Genomic DNA, 21,879 nt, shown 5'->3' with positions numbered 1-21,879 from the left:
GGACGAACAAAAGTGTTCAACTTCCCATGTCCTCTTGACTGCTGCTGCAGGACAAGCCATGTTAGAAGCTGCTGTCCTCTCTGAGCTTCTATACCCAGTAGTCCTAGGTCGAGATTATCCCAACTTTGCAACCTTACAGATACAATTCATGGGTTTTGGGGACAATACAGCCCGAGAAGGGAGGTATTTGAGACAGCCAGGGTATGCCCTGGGCATGTCTGAATGCTCAGCTGGACATGACTGAGCTGAGGTGGAGGATAAGTGATGGAGTGTACCGCCAACTCCCTCATTCTACCTTAAGGAGCCCAGTTCAAGGTTTTAACCCAGCCCTCCTTAAGGCAGAACACCGCAAGGGATTCTGGGTGAAGAGAGGTCCCCTTTACCCTACAATAAGAGCCTAGACCTAGAAAGGCTTGGGGAGGCCCCAGGGAGCTGATAGTACCTCACGATATGACCAGACGGTTGACATTTACATGTTAGCATTTCACCTTGCGACTGGTACATCTATCTTGATTCTTGCATCTTTGAAGCACTGTAAATAAATATCTGCACTTCAGTTAAGTTGGTCCAGTTTATATTTCTGAACTATTCCTATGGCCACAGAAGGCCCAAAAACGCTACAGATGCCTATGATCAAAAATCAAAAGTGAATAAGAATAATGACTTCTTGTGTGACATGTCAAAAATGTTTCATGCGACTAAGGGCCTATGAGCATCCATATCACTGGGGAGCACATCAGATAGATTTGATGGCTGCAAGCCAGAACAGGAAAGTAAAGAGGTTTTACAGCAGACGCAAGGAATTTGAAAGTGGTGCAGTCATGGCCGAAGAAGGTTTGTTGTATGTGTTTCCTCCAAGGCTATTGATAGGTCAAACTATAAGGAAGATAGAGAAGGAAACAGAAGTAGTTTTAGTAGCCCCAGATTGACCAAGAAGGCCATGGTACATGGATCTAATAAGACTGGTGGTCGATCAAACATTGAGATTTCTTGGAGAAAATGAGCTTCTTCATCAAGGGCCAATTGTAATGGAAGACCCCTCTCCATTTTTTCTTATGGCATGGCGCTTGAAAGGTCATAGTTGCTAAGAAAAGGTTATTCCCCTTCAGTTATAGGAATGATTCTGTATTCAAGGAAGAGATCAACTTTCTTAACATATATACAAATATGGAAGACATTTGAAATGTATTGTGGACAGATTTATATATCTCCCTGGAAGTCTCAAATTAACAATATTCTTGCATTCTTACAAAAAGGACTAGAATAGAGTCTGGTGGTGGCAATATCGTGTATCAGAGGTAGAGTTAATGGTCTAACTATAGCCTCAGATAAGGATGTCATCCTTCTTTGAATGGAGTGAAACATGTTAGTCTGCCAATTAGAGAGAGAATCCCAAATTGAAGTTTGAATTTAGTCTTTGAGTCACTAATAAGAAAACCTTTTGAGCATTTAAATAAAGCAACATTGAAAGATTTGATGTTGATTCAGTGCTTTTGGTAGAAATCACTTCGGCTTCATGTGTTTCAGAGTTGCAGGCTTTGTCTTGCCAGGAGACTTATCTATATTTTCACAAGGAGTCTGTTGTTCTTAGACCAGTTCCTTCATTTTTACCAAAAGTGGTTTCAAATTTTCATTTAAATCAGAAAAATGTATTAGAACATAAGATTTGCCATATTGGGTTAGACTAAAGGTCCATCAAGCCCAATATCCTGTTTCCAACAGTGGCCAAGCCAGGTCACAAGTAGCTGGCAGGATTCCAAGGGTAGATAGATTCCAAACTGCTTATCCAAAGAATAAGTAGTGGATTTCTGCAACTCTACCTTAATAATGGTTAATGGACTTTTCCTCCAGGAACTTATCCAAACCTTTTTTAAACGCAGCTACACTAATAGCTTTCACCACATCCTCTGGCAACAAATTCCAGAGCTTAATTATATGTTGATTAAAAAATATTTTCTCTTATTAGTTTTAAATGTATTACCTAATAACTTAATTGTGTGTCCCCTGGTCTTTGTAGTTTTTGAAAGAGAAAACCACTGATTAATGTTTAATTGTTCCATTCCACTCATTATTTTATAGACCTCTATCATATCTCCCCTCAGCCATCTCTATTGCAAAGAAGGTAAAGGAAGTTATATTTTTGGCTTATTTGTTGCAAGAGCGCAAGCCTCCAGAGTTTATTAAGGCACGTTCAACAAGAGCACAATCGGCATCATGGGCAGAAAGGAGAGCATTAGATCCAGTTGATGTATGTAGAGATGACCTGAACAACTTTGAATATCTGAGAGAGTATACTGGAAACTCCCTCAAACTACCTTAAGGGACCAGCCACAGAGATCTAGCCAGGTCTTCCTTAAGGATCAGCCCCGCAAGGAATTCTGGGAGGATTCCTTCAGCCTAATATAAGTTGGCAGGGCCTAGGAGGGTTAAAGAGGCCCCAGGGAGCAGGCAGAAACCTACAGTATGCTATGACATGTTTAATGACTGTGTATTACCTGAAGCTAAGGTGAGCCATGTTGGGTTTTTTTAGTTGACTTTTCAGGAATGTGTATTACCTGAGCTATGCTGTGTGCATTCTTTTTTGAATTTCCTTTTTTTCACTGTAAATAAAGGGGTAGATTTTAAAAGAAGCGCGATCAGCCTACTTTTGCTTGCGCATCAGACTCAAGCAAAAGTACGCTGGATTTTAGTAGATACGCGCGGAGCCGCGCGTATCCACTAAAATCCTGGATCGGCGCGCGCAAGGCTATCGATTTTGTATAGCCTGCGCGCGCCGAGCCGCGCTGCCTCCCCCCGTTCCCTCCAAGGCCGCTCCGAAATCGGAGCGGCCTCGGAGGGAACTTTCCTTTGCCCTCCCCTCACCTTACCCTCCCTTCCCCTACCTAACCCACCCCCCCGGCCCTGTCTACACCCCCCCCTTACCTTTGTCGGGGGATTTACGCCTCCCGGAGGGAGACGTAAATCCCCGCGGGCCTGCTGCGCGCCGGGCCGCGACCTGGGGGCGGGTACGGAGGGCGCGGCCACACCCCCGGGCCGTAGCCACGCCCCGTACCCGCCCCCAAAACGCTGCCGACACGCCCCCGCAACGCCGCGCGCTCCGGCCCCGCCCCCCGACACGCCCCCCTCCGAGAACCCCGGGACGTACGCGAGTCCCGGGGCTCTGCGCGCGCCGGGAGGCCTATGTAAAATGGGCTTCCCGGCGCGCAGGGCCCTGCTCGCGTAAATCCGCCCGGTTTTGGGCGGATTTACGCGAGCAGGGCTCTGAAAATCCGCCCCAAAGTGCATCTAAGGAGCAGCCAGAATTTGCTTCCTTTTTCCTCTGGCCATGTCCAAGCTGCTACTGCTTGAGTTACCACAGAGTCCTTTTGTGAAATAGGGTAGATGTTTTCGCAACGCAGAATGCATATTTTGGAGCAACTGTTTTAAAGGCGGGATTAAAATCCAACCCACCCTAGTTATATGGGCTTTGGTACTTTCCGTCTGTTCTTGACTGATGGTGCAGAAGGCGAAGGAAGGAGAAATTAAATCTTACCTATTAATTTTCTTTCCTTTATTTCTGTGACACCAGTCAGAAAACCCGCCCAGTGACGTATATGCTAGTGATGTCATTTTAAAAAAAATTTAGAACTCTGTCTCCAGTGACTGGATGAGAGGACAAACCCATCTGTTCCTGACTGATGTTACAGATGTAAAGGAAAGAAAATTAACAGGTAAGACTCCATTTTGATCCTATGCAGCATCAAATCTGCTCTGTGCTACGCTATCTTCAGCACAACCACTTACAGCAGGACATTGTAAAGAAAAGGAGAACTAGGGTTTTCTCCCGGTTTCTTCCCTCTCTCCTTCCTCACATCCTGTTGTGACTAAAAGGGCAAGGGATATGTCCTTTAACGCTGTTACCCTACACTTTCCCTAGTGCTACCCTGTTCTTTTTTTTTTTTTTAAATTCTTTATTTATCATTTTCATTCCAAATTAACAAAGAAAAATTAAGTATTGATATAATAAAATAACAATTCAATATATCAACAAATACAGAAATAAAGAAGAAACAAATAAAGGAAAACATCAGATATTTAGTATATCGTACTACAATACCTTCAAATAGAAACTTCATTTTATTTCCATATTATAGATTTCAAAAAAGCTTTGATTTTATAAGGTAATTCTTATAACTGCAATATACCTTTGAAAGGAAAACAAGGGAGGCTCAATTTAAGAGCTTGGAAACCCAGGAGATTTAGTATTGAAAATAAATTCCAATTTCTATAAACCAACTATACTATTACAATACCCATCTTGCCATTCAGTTGTCTAAGCAACACTTGTAGGAGAGGATTCTGCTATAGGTGTTTCCATTGCAGTTATATTGATTTGCTGTGCATCAATAAATTGTTGTAATTGATTCACTTGATGAAATACATAAATTTGCTCTCCTTTCTTTAACTCACATCTACATGGAAAACGTAATAGAAATACAAATCCCATTGAGACAATTTGTAGACGTAAGGCTAAAAATTCCTTACGTCTACTACTAGTAATTGGTGCCAAATCAAGATATAACTTGACCACCAGGCCATGAAAACTGGTTGGAAATTTTTTCAAGTATCTTTTCATAATATTACTTACATCCTGAGCTGTAAGAAAGGATACAATTAATGTATTCCTATGTACGACATCTAACGTAGAGTCTTCCAGGAAATTGGTCAGATTTACGGGTACCTGAGTCCTTTGAGTAAGAAAGTAACAGGTATTGATTTGAGGAACATCTTCCTCAGTGTAGGCTAATTTTTCTCTAAGAAATCTTTTTTTAAAGATAAATAAGGTAATTCTGCCAAAACCTGTGGAAAGTTGGTTATTCTTACGTTTAGATGCCGCATCCTATTTTCTAATATTTCTAACCGTCTAGCACTGGCCATCTGGTCCTTAATTAAGCAAACATTTACTTGTTGTAAAGATTTCAAATCTTTCTCATTTTCTGTTAACCTACGTATTGTCTCAGTGTTTTGAGTCTGCACATTCAGCAATTTTCCATGAAACTCTGCTGTTACATTGTCCATTTTTTTCTCCATTCGAGTCATAGCACAACTTAATCCATTAACAGCCTCTAAAATCCTTTCAAGGGTTACCTGACCAAGCCCAGATGTCTGCAGTAGATGTCCGCCATCCTGGGGCAACGGTTCCCCCTGTTCTGTATCCCTTTCCAACGGGGTTTGCAGAACCTCACCATTGTCCTCACTGCGTTGGGCTGGAGGTGGACGGCTGTCTGGGCTGAGGGAGGCTTCTTCCTGGGGAGTATCCGGATCTCCATTTCCTGTACCCCCAACGGAGTCCTCAGCTCCTCGCTGTTCCAGTTGGGTCAAAAATTTGTTTATTTCCAGCTGAGTAAAGGCAGAGGATGGGGGTGTCGAGGGAAACACTCGAATCTTGCCTTTCCTCTTTGCTGGCATAACGAAATTCCTTAAGTTCTTAAAGTCAAGCGGTGAAACTGTAATATAATCTTCAAGGGGAATAAATCAATCTACTCAATTTATTCCCACATACAACTGCGCAACTCAGACTGACTGCTCAAACAGCTCGAACTTCTCGAACTAAGTTGAACAAAGTCGTGTGCGCCCCTTGGGCGCGCGCGGCTTGGCGACGCGCCGGCAGCAGCGCCGCGCCGCAGGAGTGAGCCTTTTCAGATGTTGCTTGGCGCCTCCCTCTGACGTCAGGCCGACGGTCCAAGCTGGTGCCAGGGGTGGAAAAACGAAGGCGAAATAAGCAGTCAGTCAGGCAGGTAAAAACCTCACCGGCATCCTCCGCTTCAGCGCCGCAGGAGTGGGCCTTTTCAGATGTTGCTTGGCGCCTCCCTCTGACGTCAGGCCGATGGTCCGAGCTGGTGCCGGGGATGGAAAAATGAAGGCGAAATAAGCAGTCAGTCAGGCAGGTAAAAACCTCACCGGCATCCTCCGCTTCAGCGCCGCAGGAGTGGGCCTTTTCAGATGTTGCTTGGCGCCTCCCTCTGACGTCAGGCCGACGGTCCGAGCTGGTGCCGGGGGTGGAAAAACGAAGGCGAAATAAGCAGTCAGTCAGGCAGGTAAAAACTCACCGGCATCCTCCCTACCCTGTTCTTAACATGTTCTTACTTTATAACAATGCTACCTGATCAAGTTACTTCAAATTCTAGATTTAAATTCTCTAAAGAAGACTAATTGTAAGAGCTCATAAATTCATTGGATGGATTCTATTTCTCACTCATGCTAGATTTAAAGTTCATTAATGAGGGAAGAAAGGTCTTCTGAAATTCATATTTGAAAGTGCTTCCTCTCTAGTCTTTAAAATTGATCATTACTAATGTTGCCACCTTTCCTACTTCCACATAGGCACACTCATTGTACCATTTCAGCAGGCATAACTGTGCCCTAATGTCTTTCCTATGACGTCCCAGTCTCTGGGTTACATATTATACAATATCCAAGATCATGCAAAACTCATCCCAGCATGTACATGTTTCAATTTTTATTAGTTTTTGTCAAGGGACATTCATATTCAAATGTGACTTGACCTAAAAATGCAAAACAAAATTTGTAACAAAAAAAAACAAAAAACAATTAAAAGAGCTCTATACTATTTGTGTGCACATTCAAACCATGATTTCACATATTTATAAATCCACGTGGCCACAGCTGCCCACACCATAGTTCTGCTGTTCCACTGAGAGCTTTTCCTGTGAACCATTCCTGCTTCTAGCATTCAAGCCAATACAGAATGGTGCACACCGTTAGCCCCCGTTTGGCCGCGCATTTTTTACGCGCTATTATTAGCCCTTATACAGTAAGGGGTAGTAATAGCATGTGGAAAACGCGCAGCCAACCCCCCCCCCCCCCCCCCCAAAGCTAATAGTGCTCATCACATGCAAATGCATGTTGATGAGCCTATTAGGTAGTTACCTGCAATACAGAAAGCAAAATGTGTGGCCAAGCCACACATTTTACTCTCAGACATTAACTCCTGCCAAAGGCAGGAGTTAATTTCAGATAGCACCAGGCAAATATACAGAAAAGCAGAAAAAACTGCTTTTCTGTACACCCACCGACTTAATATCATAGCAATATTAAGTCAGAGGCCCCAAAAATTAAAAAAAATAACAAAAATCTTCTTAAAAAAAATTAAATATCTGCCCACGGCCCGTGGGTTGGAAAATGGATGCTCAATTTTACCGGCGTCCATGTTCCGAACCCGTGGCTGTCAGTGGGTTCGACAACCGACGCCGGTAAAATTAAATGTTGGCTGTCAGACCCATTGACAGCCGCCGCTTCCGCCAATAAGGAGGAGCTAGGGACGCGCTAGTTTCCCTAGCGCCTCCTTATTAGCGCGGGACTTAATTTAAATACTGAATCGTGCACCCAGGAGAGGTGCCTGGGCGCACGTTGGGGAGCGGGCGCTCGCCTCAGAGCGCCAGCTCTCCGCGGAGTTTATTGTATGGGCCTGATTGTGAGTTTAGTTAGTACTTTGTGTTCACCAGAGCAGAGTTTCAGGAAGAATTTTAACCCATTCTTTTTACATAGGATGCTTCCTTGAAGCTCTCTCTTTAAGATTTCCAACATATGATGCATTGGAAAAAAATTCTGTAAAAGGGATCAGTGTTTGTCTATCTGTCCGTGGTCAAAATAACTTTCCAAAGAAGGGACAGAAAGTCACCAAATTAAGCATACAGGGAGAAAAAAAATAAGTCAAAATGAAAATATGTTAAATGAGTTTGAAACCAGAAACATGAGGTCAGTATTTTCAGAGAACAAATCTTCCCATTCCAAAATCCATCTCACCGGAGTCAAACTGACAGAGACAAAGAGGGAAAAAAAGTGAAACAGGTAGTGAAGGATGGTGTACCTTTCTCACAACATACACCCACCCACCTACATATATATCTTTATCACATACCATCTACACAGATCCTACACTCAATTCCGTACTGCACTTTTTGTCATATTGCTGAAATTAATAAATCTGGTTCTATTTCATCCTACTACACCAGTCCACACAGGTGGGTTCTGTCCCTTGACCAGCAGATGGAGACAAAGAACATTGTTTTTCTCTCTGTGATAGATTTCCTCTGTGGTGCAGCATTGAGGAAATCCAGTATTCTTTGCTTCCAGCAGATGATAGGACTCACTGGTGCTGCAGCAGGATTTCTGGACACACTGTAGCAGGACTAGGGCCAGACCACCTTACTCCCAGAAGAGCAAGCCTACCTTCCAGGAACTCCCAGTTCCAGAGAGGATTTGGTAGAATCCAGGGAGGGGCTTTCTCCTTTCTCCAAACTCTTAAAAAAAAAAAAAAATTGGAATGGAGAGTTGGAATTTGAGAAGCAGTTTTTATCTTGGAGGAGAGAATCCTCATACCTTCTGCACCCCCTCCTCTTTTAATTTTAACATCTCTTCTATACCGATGTCCGTTCGCACATCGCATCGGTTTACAATAAAACGAAAACTTTTGGGCGGAGCCCTTACATATAACAGATAAATTAGTGAACTAGGAATAATATAATTAACTTTTGGGAGGAGCCCTTACAAATAACAGTAAGGAGCCTTTACTGTTCCTGCCCAGTGGCCCTCTTAACAAAAAAAAGAAAAAGGCTAACAGAGCTTCTAAACCGAAGAACCTCTCTCTTTCCTCTGAGGCCTGTAAGGGCAGTGGGAGATGTTCAACTGAAGCTGACCTGTTCTTTAGGAGAAAGTAAGTGCCTGCCGAAAGGGAAGATGTTTGCGGGCTGCCATTATGCCTTCCTGTTGGCAGCTTACGTGGAATGATCAGAACTCAGCCACCGCTGGGGTTGAAGGTGTATCTCCACCACTGCGGAGTCACTTTCCATGATCTCTGCTGGACTGATGAAATCCATGGAGAGTCATCTAGGAGTGTCATGCCTGGTAGTGTATTTGGAAGCAATGCCAGGAGTTGAGCAGAACGTGGAGAATCCAGCTTTGGTGGGAACAGCAGCCATTTTGTTGCAGGCTTTTCACAGGTGCTTCTTTTCCCTCCGCAGCAATCCGTTATCTCTGGGATTTCTGATGGTCTCCCTCATTTGTTTCCTATTGAGGAAATTTTAAACAAGACTTCTTCAGTGCAGGCTAAGGAATCTGGGAATTTTTCACCTGATTTTTTTCAGTTTCTCTATCAATCTCTTTGTGCAGTCAGAAAGCCTGAAGGACAGCTCAGATCCTCAGCAGGGGCCTTTACATATGAGCCCAGGGATCAGGTTCCTAGCAAATGTCCTAGGAGCAGCTGAAGACCCTATCCTTGATTGGGGGGGGGGAAACCAGGAGATCGAGAGGATCATTTGGATTCTGCCAGTTGTCTCCTTGGAGAAAGATGAGGTGCCTGTGGATAAGAAAGATGATTCTGTCATTCGTCTATTCCTTAGGGACGCGACTACAGTCTGTCACAGGGTGCTTAGCTGGACTTGGGTACACCACCCGAGGAGTTGTAAAGGACTGCAGGGCTAGACTTGGGCCGGTCTTTCGCCTGGCCATCCCCGTTGAATTCTTGGGTTCTGGGGGTCAGAAGGGCTTGGCTATGGCAAAGGTACATCATGGTGCGTCTATGCAGGTGGGAGCAAGGCTTGGACAGGCCAGATAGACTGGAGCAAGGCTTGGATGGGTGGGATAGTCTGAATCAAGGCTTGGACAGGCTGGAAGAGGCAAGCCTGCTTACAGGGTTGGACTGGACACTGGATCTGACACAGAACAAGGATTAGGGCTGCAAATAAACAGGGATAAGGCAAGGAGTTATAGACAGGCTGTGACAAGACCACACAGAGACAGGACTGGATAAGACAGGCCAGAACAGCACTAGACAAGGATAAGGCAAAACAACACAGAAGAAGGAATATAGATGCCCAAAGGCAGCAAGGCTAAAGGCCTGTAGGCCACTAGGAACAGGGAGAAGCCAGTACAGGCCACAAGGAAAGGAAAGAGCAGGTCTGAAGGCCACAAGGCAAGAGTAGGCCTAGAGTAGGCCGCAAGAAAGGGTAAGGCCTGAATAAGTCACAGAGCAAGGGAATAGGAGCAAGAAGGCTCTTAGGCCACAAGGCAAGGTGAGACCTGGATAGGTTGCAAGGCAAGGAACAAGAAGGCCCGTAGGCTATAAGACATAGAACAAGGAAACAAGGGCCAGGTGAGAGAGCCAAGGGTGATGCCATGGGAAGGCAAGGTTACACTGCAAGATGGCTTACATAGGGCTGAAGCTTGGGTGTGGTACAGGCAGTGAGGAGGAGCTTGGCAAGGCTGGAGTCCAAGCTCACTGAAGACTCCTGGTGGCGTGGAGACTGCAAGACAGACTGAGTCAGGAGGTATTGAGATGCTGGATTGGATAGATCTGAACAGAGCTTACTGGAGGCCTCTGCAGTTAGGGAGGTGTCATGGTACTCAGAATCAAGGTACAATGAAGCTACACAGCAGATGAAATCATAACACAGTCTTGATTGCTCATGTGGTTCCTTGTCTCTGAATCAGTGATACCAAGGTTGAGGGGGCACCTGTTTGGGACTCCATAAATTAAGGGTGTCTGCATGTACACTAAAGACTTTCTGTTGCACTCTGAAGTAGAGGATATGGTGCTGGATGAGTGAAAACATGGAGAGAGCAGTGCTAGAGGAGTTAAAATCTCCTAAAGTTGTATCCACTTCCTTGATAGACGGTCCATTGTTTCTTCCAGGTTCCTCAGATGGATGCCCTGGTTACCACAGTTACTAGATATACAACTATCCCAGTGAAGGGGAGTATGTCTCTAAAAGATCCTTAGGACAGTAATTTTGAGATCCCTTTGAAGCATCTATTAACCTTTTCAGTCCTGGTAGTGCAAATTTCTAGTCGGATTCAGCAGCTCCCAGAAAGCAAGGATGGAGTCAGCTGTGGCCTTCCTAACTGATGCTTTCTATGAGGTTCTCCAGCATTCTTTGAGATCTGTGGTTTCAGCTGTGGAGGCCAGAAGGCTGTTTTAGCTTTGTAAATTTGAGAATCCTGGTCTAAGTCTGTTGCATAAACCCCCATTTAAGAGAAAGCTCCTCTTTGGGGATGGTCAGGAGTAGCTGGACAAGAACCTAAGGAGGTTAAAGCCACAAAGGCTCCTGGAAGACAAGGCTTGGTCCTCTTGTAGGTCGGAATCTTTTCAGGGATTCCAGGCAGAATAGACCGGATAGACAAACCCCTTCTTACTTCTCCTATGGTTCGCAGATTTTGAAAGAAAGAGATCAGTCCCTTTTGAAAGTTTTAGGTAGTCAAGGCCTGTCTCCACCTATTCATTGGGAGCCAGTTGATCATCTCATTGATAGATGACAGGTTCACTCTCTGGTTCTCTCTGTGAGCAGATGCTTGCAGCAGTTTTTCCAGGTGTGGCCCAGATAACATTGGATCAACGGTTGGTGGAGGAGGTTCATCAGGGTTATGCCTTGGAGCTCATCACTCCCATCTACAGTGCCTTTAGGGTTTCACCCTGTTCCTCAGCAGCTAATCAAGCTGCAGTTTGCAATGACCTGGCAAGACTCCAGCAGTTGCTGACTACAGTTTCAATTCCCCTCTCCGAGCAGGGGCTCAGCCGGTATTAATTTACTTTGTGGTGCCACTGAAGGACTTTCAGGCCTATCCTCAATCTGGGGGGTATAAACCATGTTCCACATTTTCACATGGAAACTCTTCGCTCTGTTCTCATGGCAGTACAGAAGGAGGAATTCTTTGCGTCACTAAATCTGGCAGAGCTTATTTTCTTATTCCTATCAGAGAGGAAGATCACTCTGTTTTTGTATCTTAAATGAACATTTTCAGTTCAGGGCGCTCCCTTTTGTCTGTCAGTAGTGCCATGAACCTTCACAAAAATTATAGTGGTAGTGGCGGTGCTATTGCACTGGGAAGGCATTATGGTGCATCTTTATCTGGATGACGGGTTGATCAGGATGAAATCCTTTCAAGAGAGAGTTTGTGTCTTGCAGAATAGTCCAAGTTTTAGAAGACTTGGCCTGAGTAATCAATTTCATGATGAACAAGCTTCTGTCTGCTCAGTCTCCGGAGTACTCGGGTAATCAACACACAGGTCAGGTATTTCTTACATCAGACAGAGTGGACAAACTGATTCAGCAGGTGAGGAAATTGGTGTGTCTGAATACTCTGCAAGCCTGGGATTATCTCCAGCTCCTTGGTTCCAGGACTTCCACTTTAGATTTAGTTCCATGTGCTAGAGCTCACATGCATCCAATGTGATTCTCTCTGCTGTTGCACTGATTCCCTCAATCTCAGGATTATAAGTTCAACCTTCCTTTATCAGTGTTAGTAAAGAGCAACCTTCACTGGTGGACAGTTCCTTAAAATCTCTTCTGGGGGGTCAGGCCAGCAACTCCCTCCTGGGTTTTAGTCATGACAGATGTGAGTCTGTCAGGCTAGGAAGCTCTCCGCCTGGGCTAGGTGATTCAGGGACACTGGTTTCTGGAGGAAGCAGCCTGGTTCATCAATAGGCTGGAAACCAGGGCATTAAGGCTGGACCTGTATCACTTACTCCCTTTACTCAGGGGGAAGTTGGTCAGGGTCATTTTCAAGAACACAATAACAGTTGGATACATCCACAAGCAGGGACTATCCTGAAGTGTTGTAGGAAACAAATCTCCTTTTTTTTTCTTCCTTGAGCAGAAAATCTCCAAGCTTCCACCCGCAGCATACATTGCAGGCCAAGAGAATGTGCATGTGGCTTACCTGAACAGGTATCAAGTGGGAGCTGAATCAAGAGGCTTTTCAGCACATAGTTCTCAGGTGGGACTTGCTTCACATGGATTTATTGATGACATACAGAATACAAAGGTCAGAAGTTCTGCAACCCGGGCATAGATGCCTTAATTCAGCCTTGGCCTTGGTAGATCTACTTTGTATTTCCTCTTTGGTCCCTAATTAGCATAATTCTTTGCAGGATAGAACTGGAGACCAGCCAAGTTATCCAGGTAGCTCAAGATTGGCTATGGAGGCTATGGTACTCAGATCTAGTAAGACTTCAGGTCGACAGTCCTCTGTGTCTTCCAGCAGCCCAGGGATTTTTTGTACAAGGTCCCATTGTCATGGAAGATCCGGATCCATTTTCTCTTATGGCTTGACTTTTGAAAGGGCACCCTTGAAGAAAAGAGACTTCTCCTCTTTGGTCATTGTCACGCTGTTGAATGTCCATAGGACTTCGACCTCTCTGGTTTATATTCGAGTTTGGCACATTTTTGAGACATTCTATAAGGGCATATGGATATTTCTTGCATTCTAGCCTTTCTTCAGTGAGGTATAGAAAAGAGTTTTACCCTGAAGTCTCTGAAGGTCCAGGTTGTGGCTGTTTCCTGTTATAGGGTCCAGATTCATGAAGTTTCTGACATTATGAATGTTTCCAGGTATTTTTGAGGGGGGTTAAAAGGTTGTGTTTCCCTTTTTTTACCTTTGGTTCTTCAGTAGGACCTTGATTTGGTTCTCTGAGCTTTGGTTGCTCCACCTTTTAAGTCTTTGAGGCAGGTGACGCTGAAGGATTTTTCCATAAAGACAATCTTTCTGGTAGGGATCTGTTCAGTTTGCCAAATTTTGGAGAGTCAAGCTTTGTCTTGCAGGGACCCATTCCTGTCCATTGAGAGTGCACGAAGCTAGGTCGAGAGTACATTGTACAAATCTCATCTTTGTATAACTTTCATCACTCCAAATCACATAAAATCTTTACTAATGGTAACTATGCTGTTCGTACCTCTAACTGTGCATGTAAAATTGCCCCCCAAAACCTCACCCCGAGTTCAGATTACCCCCTCTTACAATGGTATAAAAAGTTGACTAATATGTGTGCTTCCCCAGAGGCTCTCTCTCTCTTCTCTCCCTGCCCAAAACGGGTTTTGCAATAAATTCCATTTCGGCCGTATGCACAGCTATTGCAGGCATAACGCTGGGAAAAAAGGTGTAGTTATTTCTGGCGTTAACTCCCACGATAGCGTGTTTTACATTATCACATGCAACGTTAAGCACCCCTTATTTTCATTTATTCCGCCCAAACTCCTCCCATTTGACTAAATTTTTCAAATTTGCATACGCATCTTGCTATGTGATATTGCATGCATTATGGCGTTATTGTGGGCATTAGGGCCCTAACACCCACGATAAGACCCTAACACGATTTGATAAATGACCCTCTTAGCTAACTGTGATATTGGAGTTAACCAAATAAGTTTTTCAGCTATCTAAAGACATGGTTAAGAACAGGTTATCCCTCTAAAGGGATTTAAAAATGTTTAAAAAGAAATGGTCTGGTGCTGGCCTGCCCTTGCCCTAGCCTACTCCCTGGTTGCACATTTTTTGAAATAGAATAACCCTCCTCAGGCTTCCCTACCTCCCCTTCCTATCCCCTACCCTGACCCTAACCCTCTCACCCTCCTGGTACCTTTAATTTTGCCATTCTTCATCCCGGATCATGGTATATAGCAACCTGGGCCCAGCATTGTCTGTGTTACTATGGGAGCAACACTGAAAGCGTAAACTACACACTTCCAGTATTGTTCTCATAGCAGCAAATAAAGTGCTGGATCCAGGTCGCAGTTTCTGCATTCCACGATCCAGGCTGAAGAATGGCAAAATTAAAGTACTTGATAGGTTAGAGTTGGGATGAGGGGGTGGGGGGAGGATGGAGAGAGGGAAGTCCGAGGGGCAGTATTTTAACACAAACAGTGTGCGGCCAGGGAACAGGCAAGGGAGGGAGACGGGCCAGCGCCAGACCTCTTCTTTTTTATATTTTTAAATCCCTTTAGAAGGGTTTGGGGGCGGTTGCCATACCTTGGATGGGGTTGGGGGCTGTCATTCAGGCTGCTAGGCCTTGAAGCAGGGGCTTGTTTGGTACTGCAGTTTCCCTTAATCAGCTATATTGTTTTGAATATAGCCGGTTAAGATTAAAGTTATCTGGCCACACAAAGCTGGATAATTTAAAAACTAACCAGCAATATTCAAAAGATAGCCGGTTAAGTTTAAATATTATCTGGCTAAAGGGAGCAGGATAACTTTAATCAGGGGTATTCAATGGTACGTTTATCCCGCTGAATATTCAGGATAACTTATCCAGCTAAATCTAGAATAGATAACTGGATAACTTATCTATTCTAGATTTTTCAAATATTGGCCTCATAGGATCTGAGAGCTTCATGCCGTGCAGGGATGCCCTAAAAGCTCAGAGTAGTTCGAGGGTGGAGGTTTTAGAGTTGTATACAAACATGAGTCCATATTACCCCACTATCAAATGTCACTTTCAACAGCTCCAGGACCAGGAGATTACTACGAGGAACCTTCAAGAGGAGTTAAACCAGCAACATGCCTATGAGGAAGATCTCCGGAGACAAGCTCTGAGATCAAAGGACCAGGAAAATGCTCTGGAAAGAGAAGCAGAAGAACTAAGAGGAAAACTGCAATACAGCAAGAGATTGGTAAGAGAGAAAAAATACATACATGGGAGATCGGTTTGTGAGAGTTAGTTTGTATAGGAGATTGGTGTGAGAGAGCGAGTTTCTGTGGGAGATTGGTGTGAGAGAGTGAGTTCATGTGGGAGATTGGTGTGAGAGAGCGAGTTCATGTGGGAGATTGGTGTGAAAGAGCGAGTGCATTTGAGAGACTGGTGTGAGAAAACGAGTGCACATGGGGAATTGGTGGAATGAGTGAGCATGCATGGGGAATTGGCATGAAGAATATTGGTGTGTGAAGGTGAGTTCGCATGTGAGAGATTGGTGTGAGGAAAAAAGCATGCATGCAGCAGATTGGTGTTTGAGAGAGAGCACCAGTAGGAAACTGGTGAAGAAGATAGAGTGAGAAAATAGAAATACTAATGGGGAGGACAGGAGATTAATTGTTTGATTTTATATAGAGAAGTGGTATATCAAATTACCTAACTGCAGAGAGACAAGGAAGGAAATAATCAGAGAGCACTAGAGTTGGGTGGAGGGAAGAAAGCTGCTGGGCTTTATGAGGTATAGTGTTAGGGACATGGCTGATGGATGGGAAGACTAAATCGGTTAACAATATAAAATCACCAATTAATACCACACAATAAAAGATGTTTCTCTTCATTCAGTCACATCAATCCAGATGAATGAACATAGTCTTCGATGCACTTGGAGGCAATTCCTGAGGTGATCATCAGCTCCCTACCTCAGTTAGCCTGGGGCAGAGATTTGTTTGAATTTTTTATTTAAACTAGTCTAGAGTTTTTTTTTCTTCCTTTCCCACCTATGGATCTGAACAAAGGAAAAGAAAAAAAGTGTCTTGCCTGCCTTTTATTTTTACTGCATATAAAGTTTGCAAAAAAAAAAGTAATCAAAGCAGTGTAACTGGAGGAGCTGGGGGAGAAATGGGGAGCCAGTTGAAGAAATTCTCCGGTGAGCTCTGTGCCTTCCCGGTGTTTTTCTTACTCTAGCGGTGAGAACTGTTTGCTGTGGCAGTGCACTGGAAGGAGATTGTATTCTACACTGACTAAGTTGATTGCAGGCGACAGATCGGGGAATGGCATAGTTAGGCCGCATTTATTTTTGGAGGAAAGGAAGCAAATGGAGCAGCAGATAGGTGAAGGAGTTGTGCTTGCAGAGCCTTGGGGGAGCTGATTCACTCTAGAAGAGGGACCTGTGGAGCAGGTGGCGGCCATTTTGGGAGTGTGAGGGCGGAGAGGAAGCTGGGTTGCCATTTCTCAACACCTGTGGTTCAGAAGCCAGTATTGTGCCTTCAGGGGCCAGTATTGTGACAGTGGAGTAGATGTAACTCCATTTACAGTAGAGAATGTATGGGAAGAGCTGGGGAAACTGAAAGTGGACAAAGCCATGGGGCCTGATGAGGTTCATCCCAGGATACTGAGGGAGCTCAGAGATGTGCTGGTGGGTCCGCTGTGTGACCTGTTCAATAGATCCCTAGAAACAGGAGTGGTGCCGAGTGATTGGAGAAGAGCGATGGTGGTCCCGCTTCACAAGAGTGGGAACAGAGAAGAGGCTGGTAACTACAGACCAGTTAGCCTCACTTTCAGTGGTGGGAAAAGTAATGGAGTCACTGTTGAAAGAGAGAATAGTGAACTGTCTACAGTCGGGAGAATTGCTGGACCAGAGGCAGCATGGATTCACCAGGGAAAGATCCTGTCAGACAAATCTGATAGACTTTTTTGACTGGGTAACCAAGGAATTGGATCAAGGAAGATCACTCGATGTCATCTACTTGGATTTCAGCAAAGCTTTTGATACAGTCCCGCATAGGAGACTGGTGAATAAAATGAGAAGCTTAGGAGTGAGTGCCGAGGTGGTGGCCTGGGTTGCAAAATGGTTGACGGACAGAAGACAATGTGTGATGGTAAATGGAACTCTCTCTGAAGAGAGAGCAGTTTTAAGCGGTGTATCGCAAGGATCGTTGTTGGGACCGGTCCTGTTCAATATCTTTGTGAGCGACATTGCGGACAGAATAGAAGGTAAGGTTTGTCTTTTTGCGGATGACACTAAGATCTGCAACAGAGTGTACACGCCGGAAGGAGTGGAGAGAATGAGATGGGATTTAAGGAAGCTGGAAGAGTGGTCGAAGATATGGCAACTGAGATTCAATGCCAAGAAGTGCAGAGTCATGCATATGGGGAGTGGAAATCCGAATGAACTGTATTCGATGGGGGAAGAAAGACTGATGTGCATGGAGCAGGAGAAAGACCTTGGGGTGATGGTATCTAATGATCTGAAGTCGGCGAAACAATGTGACAAGGCGATAGCTAAAGCCAGAAGAATGCTGGGCTGCATAGAGAGAGGTATATCGAGTAAGAAAAGGGAAGTGATTATCCCCTTGTACAGGTCCTTGGTGAGGCCTCACCTGGAGTACTGTGTTCAGTTCTGGAGACCGTATCTCCAAAGAGACAGAGACAAGATGGAGGCGGTCCAGAGAAGGGCAACCAAAAAGGTGGAGGGTCTTCATCAAATGACTTATGAGGAGAGATTGAAGAATCTAAATATGTACACTCTGGAGGAAAGGAGGAGCAGAGGTGATATGATACAGACTTTCAGATACTTGAAAGGTTTTAATGATCCAAAGAGGACAAACCTTTTCCGTCGGAAAAAAATCAACAGAACCAATGTTCACGATTTGAAGTTCCAGGGAGGAAGACTCAGAACCAATGTCAGGAAGTATTTCTTCACGGAGAGGGTGGTGGATGCCTGGAATGCCCTTCCGGAGGAAGTGGTGAAGACCAGAACTGTGAAGGACTTCAAAGGGGCGTGGGATAAACACTGTGGATCCATGAAGTCTAGAGGACGTGAATGAAGAGTGGGTGACTCGCGGGAATGACGGCTACTACCTGGAGATAATACCCTTATTCAATAAACATACGGTTAATGCGACTCCAACATTGCTCTAAGCTTCAATGGCAAGAGGAAATGTAGAAAAAAGGATTTGCATTCACAAAAAAGCGGGGAGTAGCTTGCTTGTTACAGCGGTTACTACCCCAAACCAAATAAGCCTGATACTTCACTTTCAATGCATATCCAGCATAGCTCTCTGCTTCAACGTCAGGGGAGGAAGACCGATACTTCACGCATATCCAGCATAGCTCTCTGCTTCAACGGCAGGGGAGGAAGACCGATACTTCAGGCATATCCTGCATAGCTCTCTGCTTCAACTGTAGGGGAGGAAGACCGATACTTCACGCATATCCCGCATAGCTCTCTGCTTCAACGGCAGGGGAGGAAGACCGATACTTCACGGATATCCAGCATTGCTCTCTGCTTCAACGGCAGGGGGAATGAAGAAAAGTGGATCTATATACAGACAACAACCAACAAGGACTGAATTACATAGTTAGGGTAAACAAATAAGCATGGGTGTAGCTTGCTTATTGCGGCAGTTACTACCCCTAACTAATTAAGCTAGATATTTCACTTAGGTGCAGTTCCAACACTGCTGTCTACGTTAATGGTGGGGGTGGAAGGGAAATAGAACCAAAAGGTTACTAAGAGCCAAAAGAAACAGATAAGTATGAGAAAAAAAAAAGTGCGAAGCTTGCTGGGCAGACTGGATGGGCCATTTGGTCTTCTTCTGCCATCATTTATATGTTTCCTTCTCCCTGGATTTATCTTCTTGTCTATGACATACATGCCAGAGGAGTTGAGAGAGTTCTGTACCAGACACATTATCTGCTGCAGTCCAGTCCCACAATCCCCCCCAATGTTTTGGCTGGTGACTTTATCTTTATGCTTATGTTTGGTAGTATTTATTAATCGCTTACACCATATGCTACTAAGCAATTTACAGTATCCAGCAAAAAATAAAATACTATATAGTTCATATTCATATGTATCTAAAATATAAAATCAATAAATACAATTTAAAAACTACACAAATAAGTTAGCAGAGATAAAATACAAAGCATCAAGACAAAATTTAAAATAGTGACTTGCCCAGATTAAACAATAAACCTGCTTAAAAATGTGACTAACACCATTTTAAAAGTTTATAAAGTTCTCTTCTAAACAAAAGCCTGAGATAAGATATTCCAAAACTAGATGACTTCCAAATTAAAATTAGGCCTGCTTAGAATGATGTGTCTTTAAAATTGTTTTAAAGTTCTTTTCTAAATGCAAATCCTGAGGTCAGATAATCCAAAACACTGGCGCTATTACAGAAAAAGAGGACACGTGTGTGGACACTAAACATGCATATTTCAGGGAGGGAACATCTAGAAAACCTCTAGTGGCAGATCTCAAATTGCACATAGGTTGATAAACCCTTAGTATCACATTTGCCCAAGGTGTCACGTTAGAATGCAGCAATTTAAAAACCACAGTGACAATTTTATAAACTCATTGCTGAACTGGAGCCAGTGAAGATCAACGAAAATAGGTGTAATATGCGCTCTCCAATTCACTCCAAAAAGAAGGAGTGCTGCAAAGTTAACCAGCATTTGTAAAGTTCTAATAACAGTAGATGGTAAATCAAGATGGATTGCATTACAAAAATGTATCAAGGGCAAAAGTGAGGCTTGAACAATGTTGCAAGAATCAGATATATCTAGAAGTTGTCTCATTCCATGAAGGACCAGCAGTTTATATAAACCAGAATGAACTACAGATTTAACGTGAGATCGAAAAAACAGATTTCAGTCAATCCAGATACCTAAACTTCTTACACAAGGAACTAGAGGGAATACCATATTTTCAATGTGCACAACCTCTGGATGGACTTGGTAGAGTTCCCTTTGAATTATTAAGAAATTAGTTTTGTCCATATTGAGGGAAAGCTTATTAAAAGTCATTTTCTTACAGCGGTTAAACAGAAGCCAAGAAGGGCCTCAGTAGCTGACCCATGTGTGTTGGGTAAGAGTATAGTGATAGGAGTATATTACCGTCTACCTGGACAAAATGGTCAGACAGATGATGAAATGTTAAGAAATGTTAAGCTAACCAATTTGGTAGTGCAGTAATAATGGGAGATTTCAATTACCAAGCAACACAATGAGCTAAACCTGCACTTCAGCAAGTCCCCACAGGGGGACCTCTGTGTAAAGTTGCCCTTGTGTGAAATCAGTGGAGTTGCCGCAATAAGTGTGAAAATTTAATAAATGAGAATTTGTTGATGAATCCTTTTTGGGACTATTACATTTACTTGCACTGTTTTGTGGATAGATTTCAATTACCCCAATATTGACTGGGTAAATGTAACATCAGGACTTGCTAGAGACATAAAGTTCCTGTATGTAATAAACGACTACTTCATAGAACAATTGTCTCAGGAACCAACAAGAGAGGAAGATATTTTAGATTTAATTCTTAGTGGAACACAGGATTTGGTGAGTGAGGTAACGGTAGTGGGCCACTTGGCAATAGTGATCATAACATGATCAAATTTAAACTAATAACTGGAAGGGGGAGAATAAGTAAATCTACAGCTCTAGCACTACATTTTCAAAAGGAAAACTTTGAAAAAATGAGGAAAATAGTTAGAAAAAAACTGAAAGGTGCAGCTGCAAAGGTTAAGTTTTCAACAGACATGGACATTGTTTAAAAATACAATCCTAGACGTGCAGTCCAGATGTATTCCACGCATTAAGAAAGGTGGAAGGAAGACAAAACGATTACCAGCATGGTTAAAAGGTGAGGTGAAAGAGACTATTGTAGCCAAAAAAACATCCTTCAAAAATTGGAAGAAGGATCCATCTGAAGAAAACAGGAAAAAGCATAAACATTTTCAAGTTAAGTGTAAAACATTGATAAGACAGGCGAAGTGAGAATTTGCAATGAAGTTGGCCATAGAGGCAAAAATTCATAATAAAACTTTTTAAAATATATCTGAAGCAAGAAACCTGTGAGGGAGTCGATTGGACCGTTAGATGACCGAGGGGCTCTTAGGGAAGATAAGGCCATTGCAGAAAGACTAAATGAATTCTTTGCTTCTGTGTTTACTAATGAGGATGTTGGGGAGATACCAGTTCCAGAGATGGTTTTCAAGGGTGATGAGACAGATGAACTGAACCAAATCACTGTGAACCTGGAAGATGTAGTAGGCCAGATTGACAAACTAAAGAGTAGCCTATCTACCTTCTCCCTGACCTCCCCTATACCTTCCCTGTACCCCCCCTCCTCCCTCCCCTAGCGCCCCACAACCTCCTCCCACCCCGCCCTCTCACCCCCTAGCATCCTCTCCCTGAAAGTACCCTCGTTCTGTTGTACCCCTGTTCCTGCCACCCCCCCCCCCGCTCCTTTTCCCTTCTCCTTTCCCTTCTCGCTCCCTCCCTCTTTTCCTCCCCCCTGCACCAGCATTTATCTGTACATACGTGCACTTGCCTCCTTCATACTGTAAATAAGTTCCATATGCTAACTTCTTAAGTGCACATGCTTCCTTAACATTGTTTATAGTTCA

The 21,879-nt window shown here is 43.8% G+C and overlaps 1 protein-coding gene across 5 annotated transcripts in view; it reads left to right on the top strand.

The window, feature by feature from the left end:
- PMFBP1 (polyamine modulated factor 1 binding protein 1) overlaps positions 1 to 21,879 on the top strand; it is a 1,053,891-nt gene that overhangs the window by 839,061 nt on the left and 192,951 nt on the right. For all 5 annotated transcript variants that reach the window (XM_029608277.1, XM_029608279.1, XM_029608278.1 and 2 more), the window contains one exon: positions 15,276 to 15,443. In XM_029608277.1, coding sequence (XP_029464137.1) covers positions 15,276 to 15,443 — 168 coding nt within the window. The remainder of the gene's footprint in view (positions 1 to 15,275; positions 15,444 to 21,879) is intronic.

Source organism: Rhinatrema bivittatum, chromosome 7 (genome assembly GCF_901001135.1).
Source record: "Rhinatrema bivittatum chromosome 7, aRhiBiv1.1, whole genome shotgun sequence".
Taxonomy (NCBI): Eukaryota; Metazoa; Chordata; class Amphibia; order Gymnophiona; family Rhinatrematidae; genus Rhinatrema; species Rhinatrema bivittatum.
Note: the sequence above shows the minus strand (reverse complement) of the source record. Positions and strands in the feature narration are given on the sequence as shown.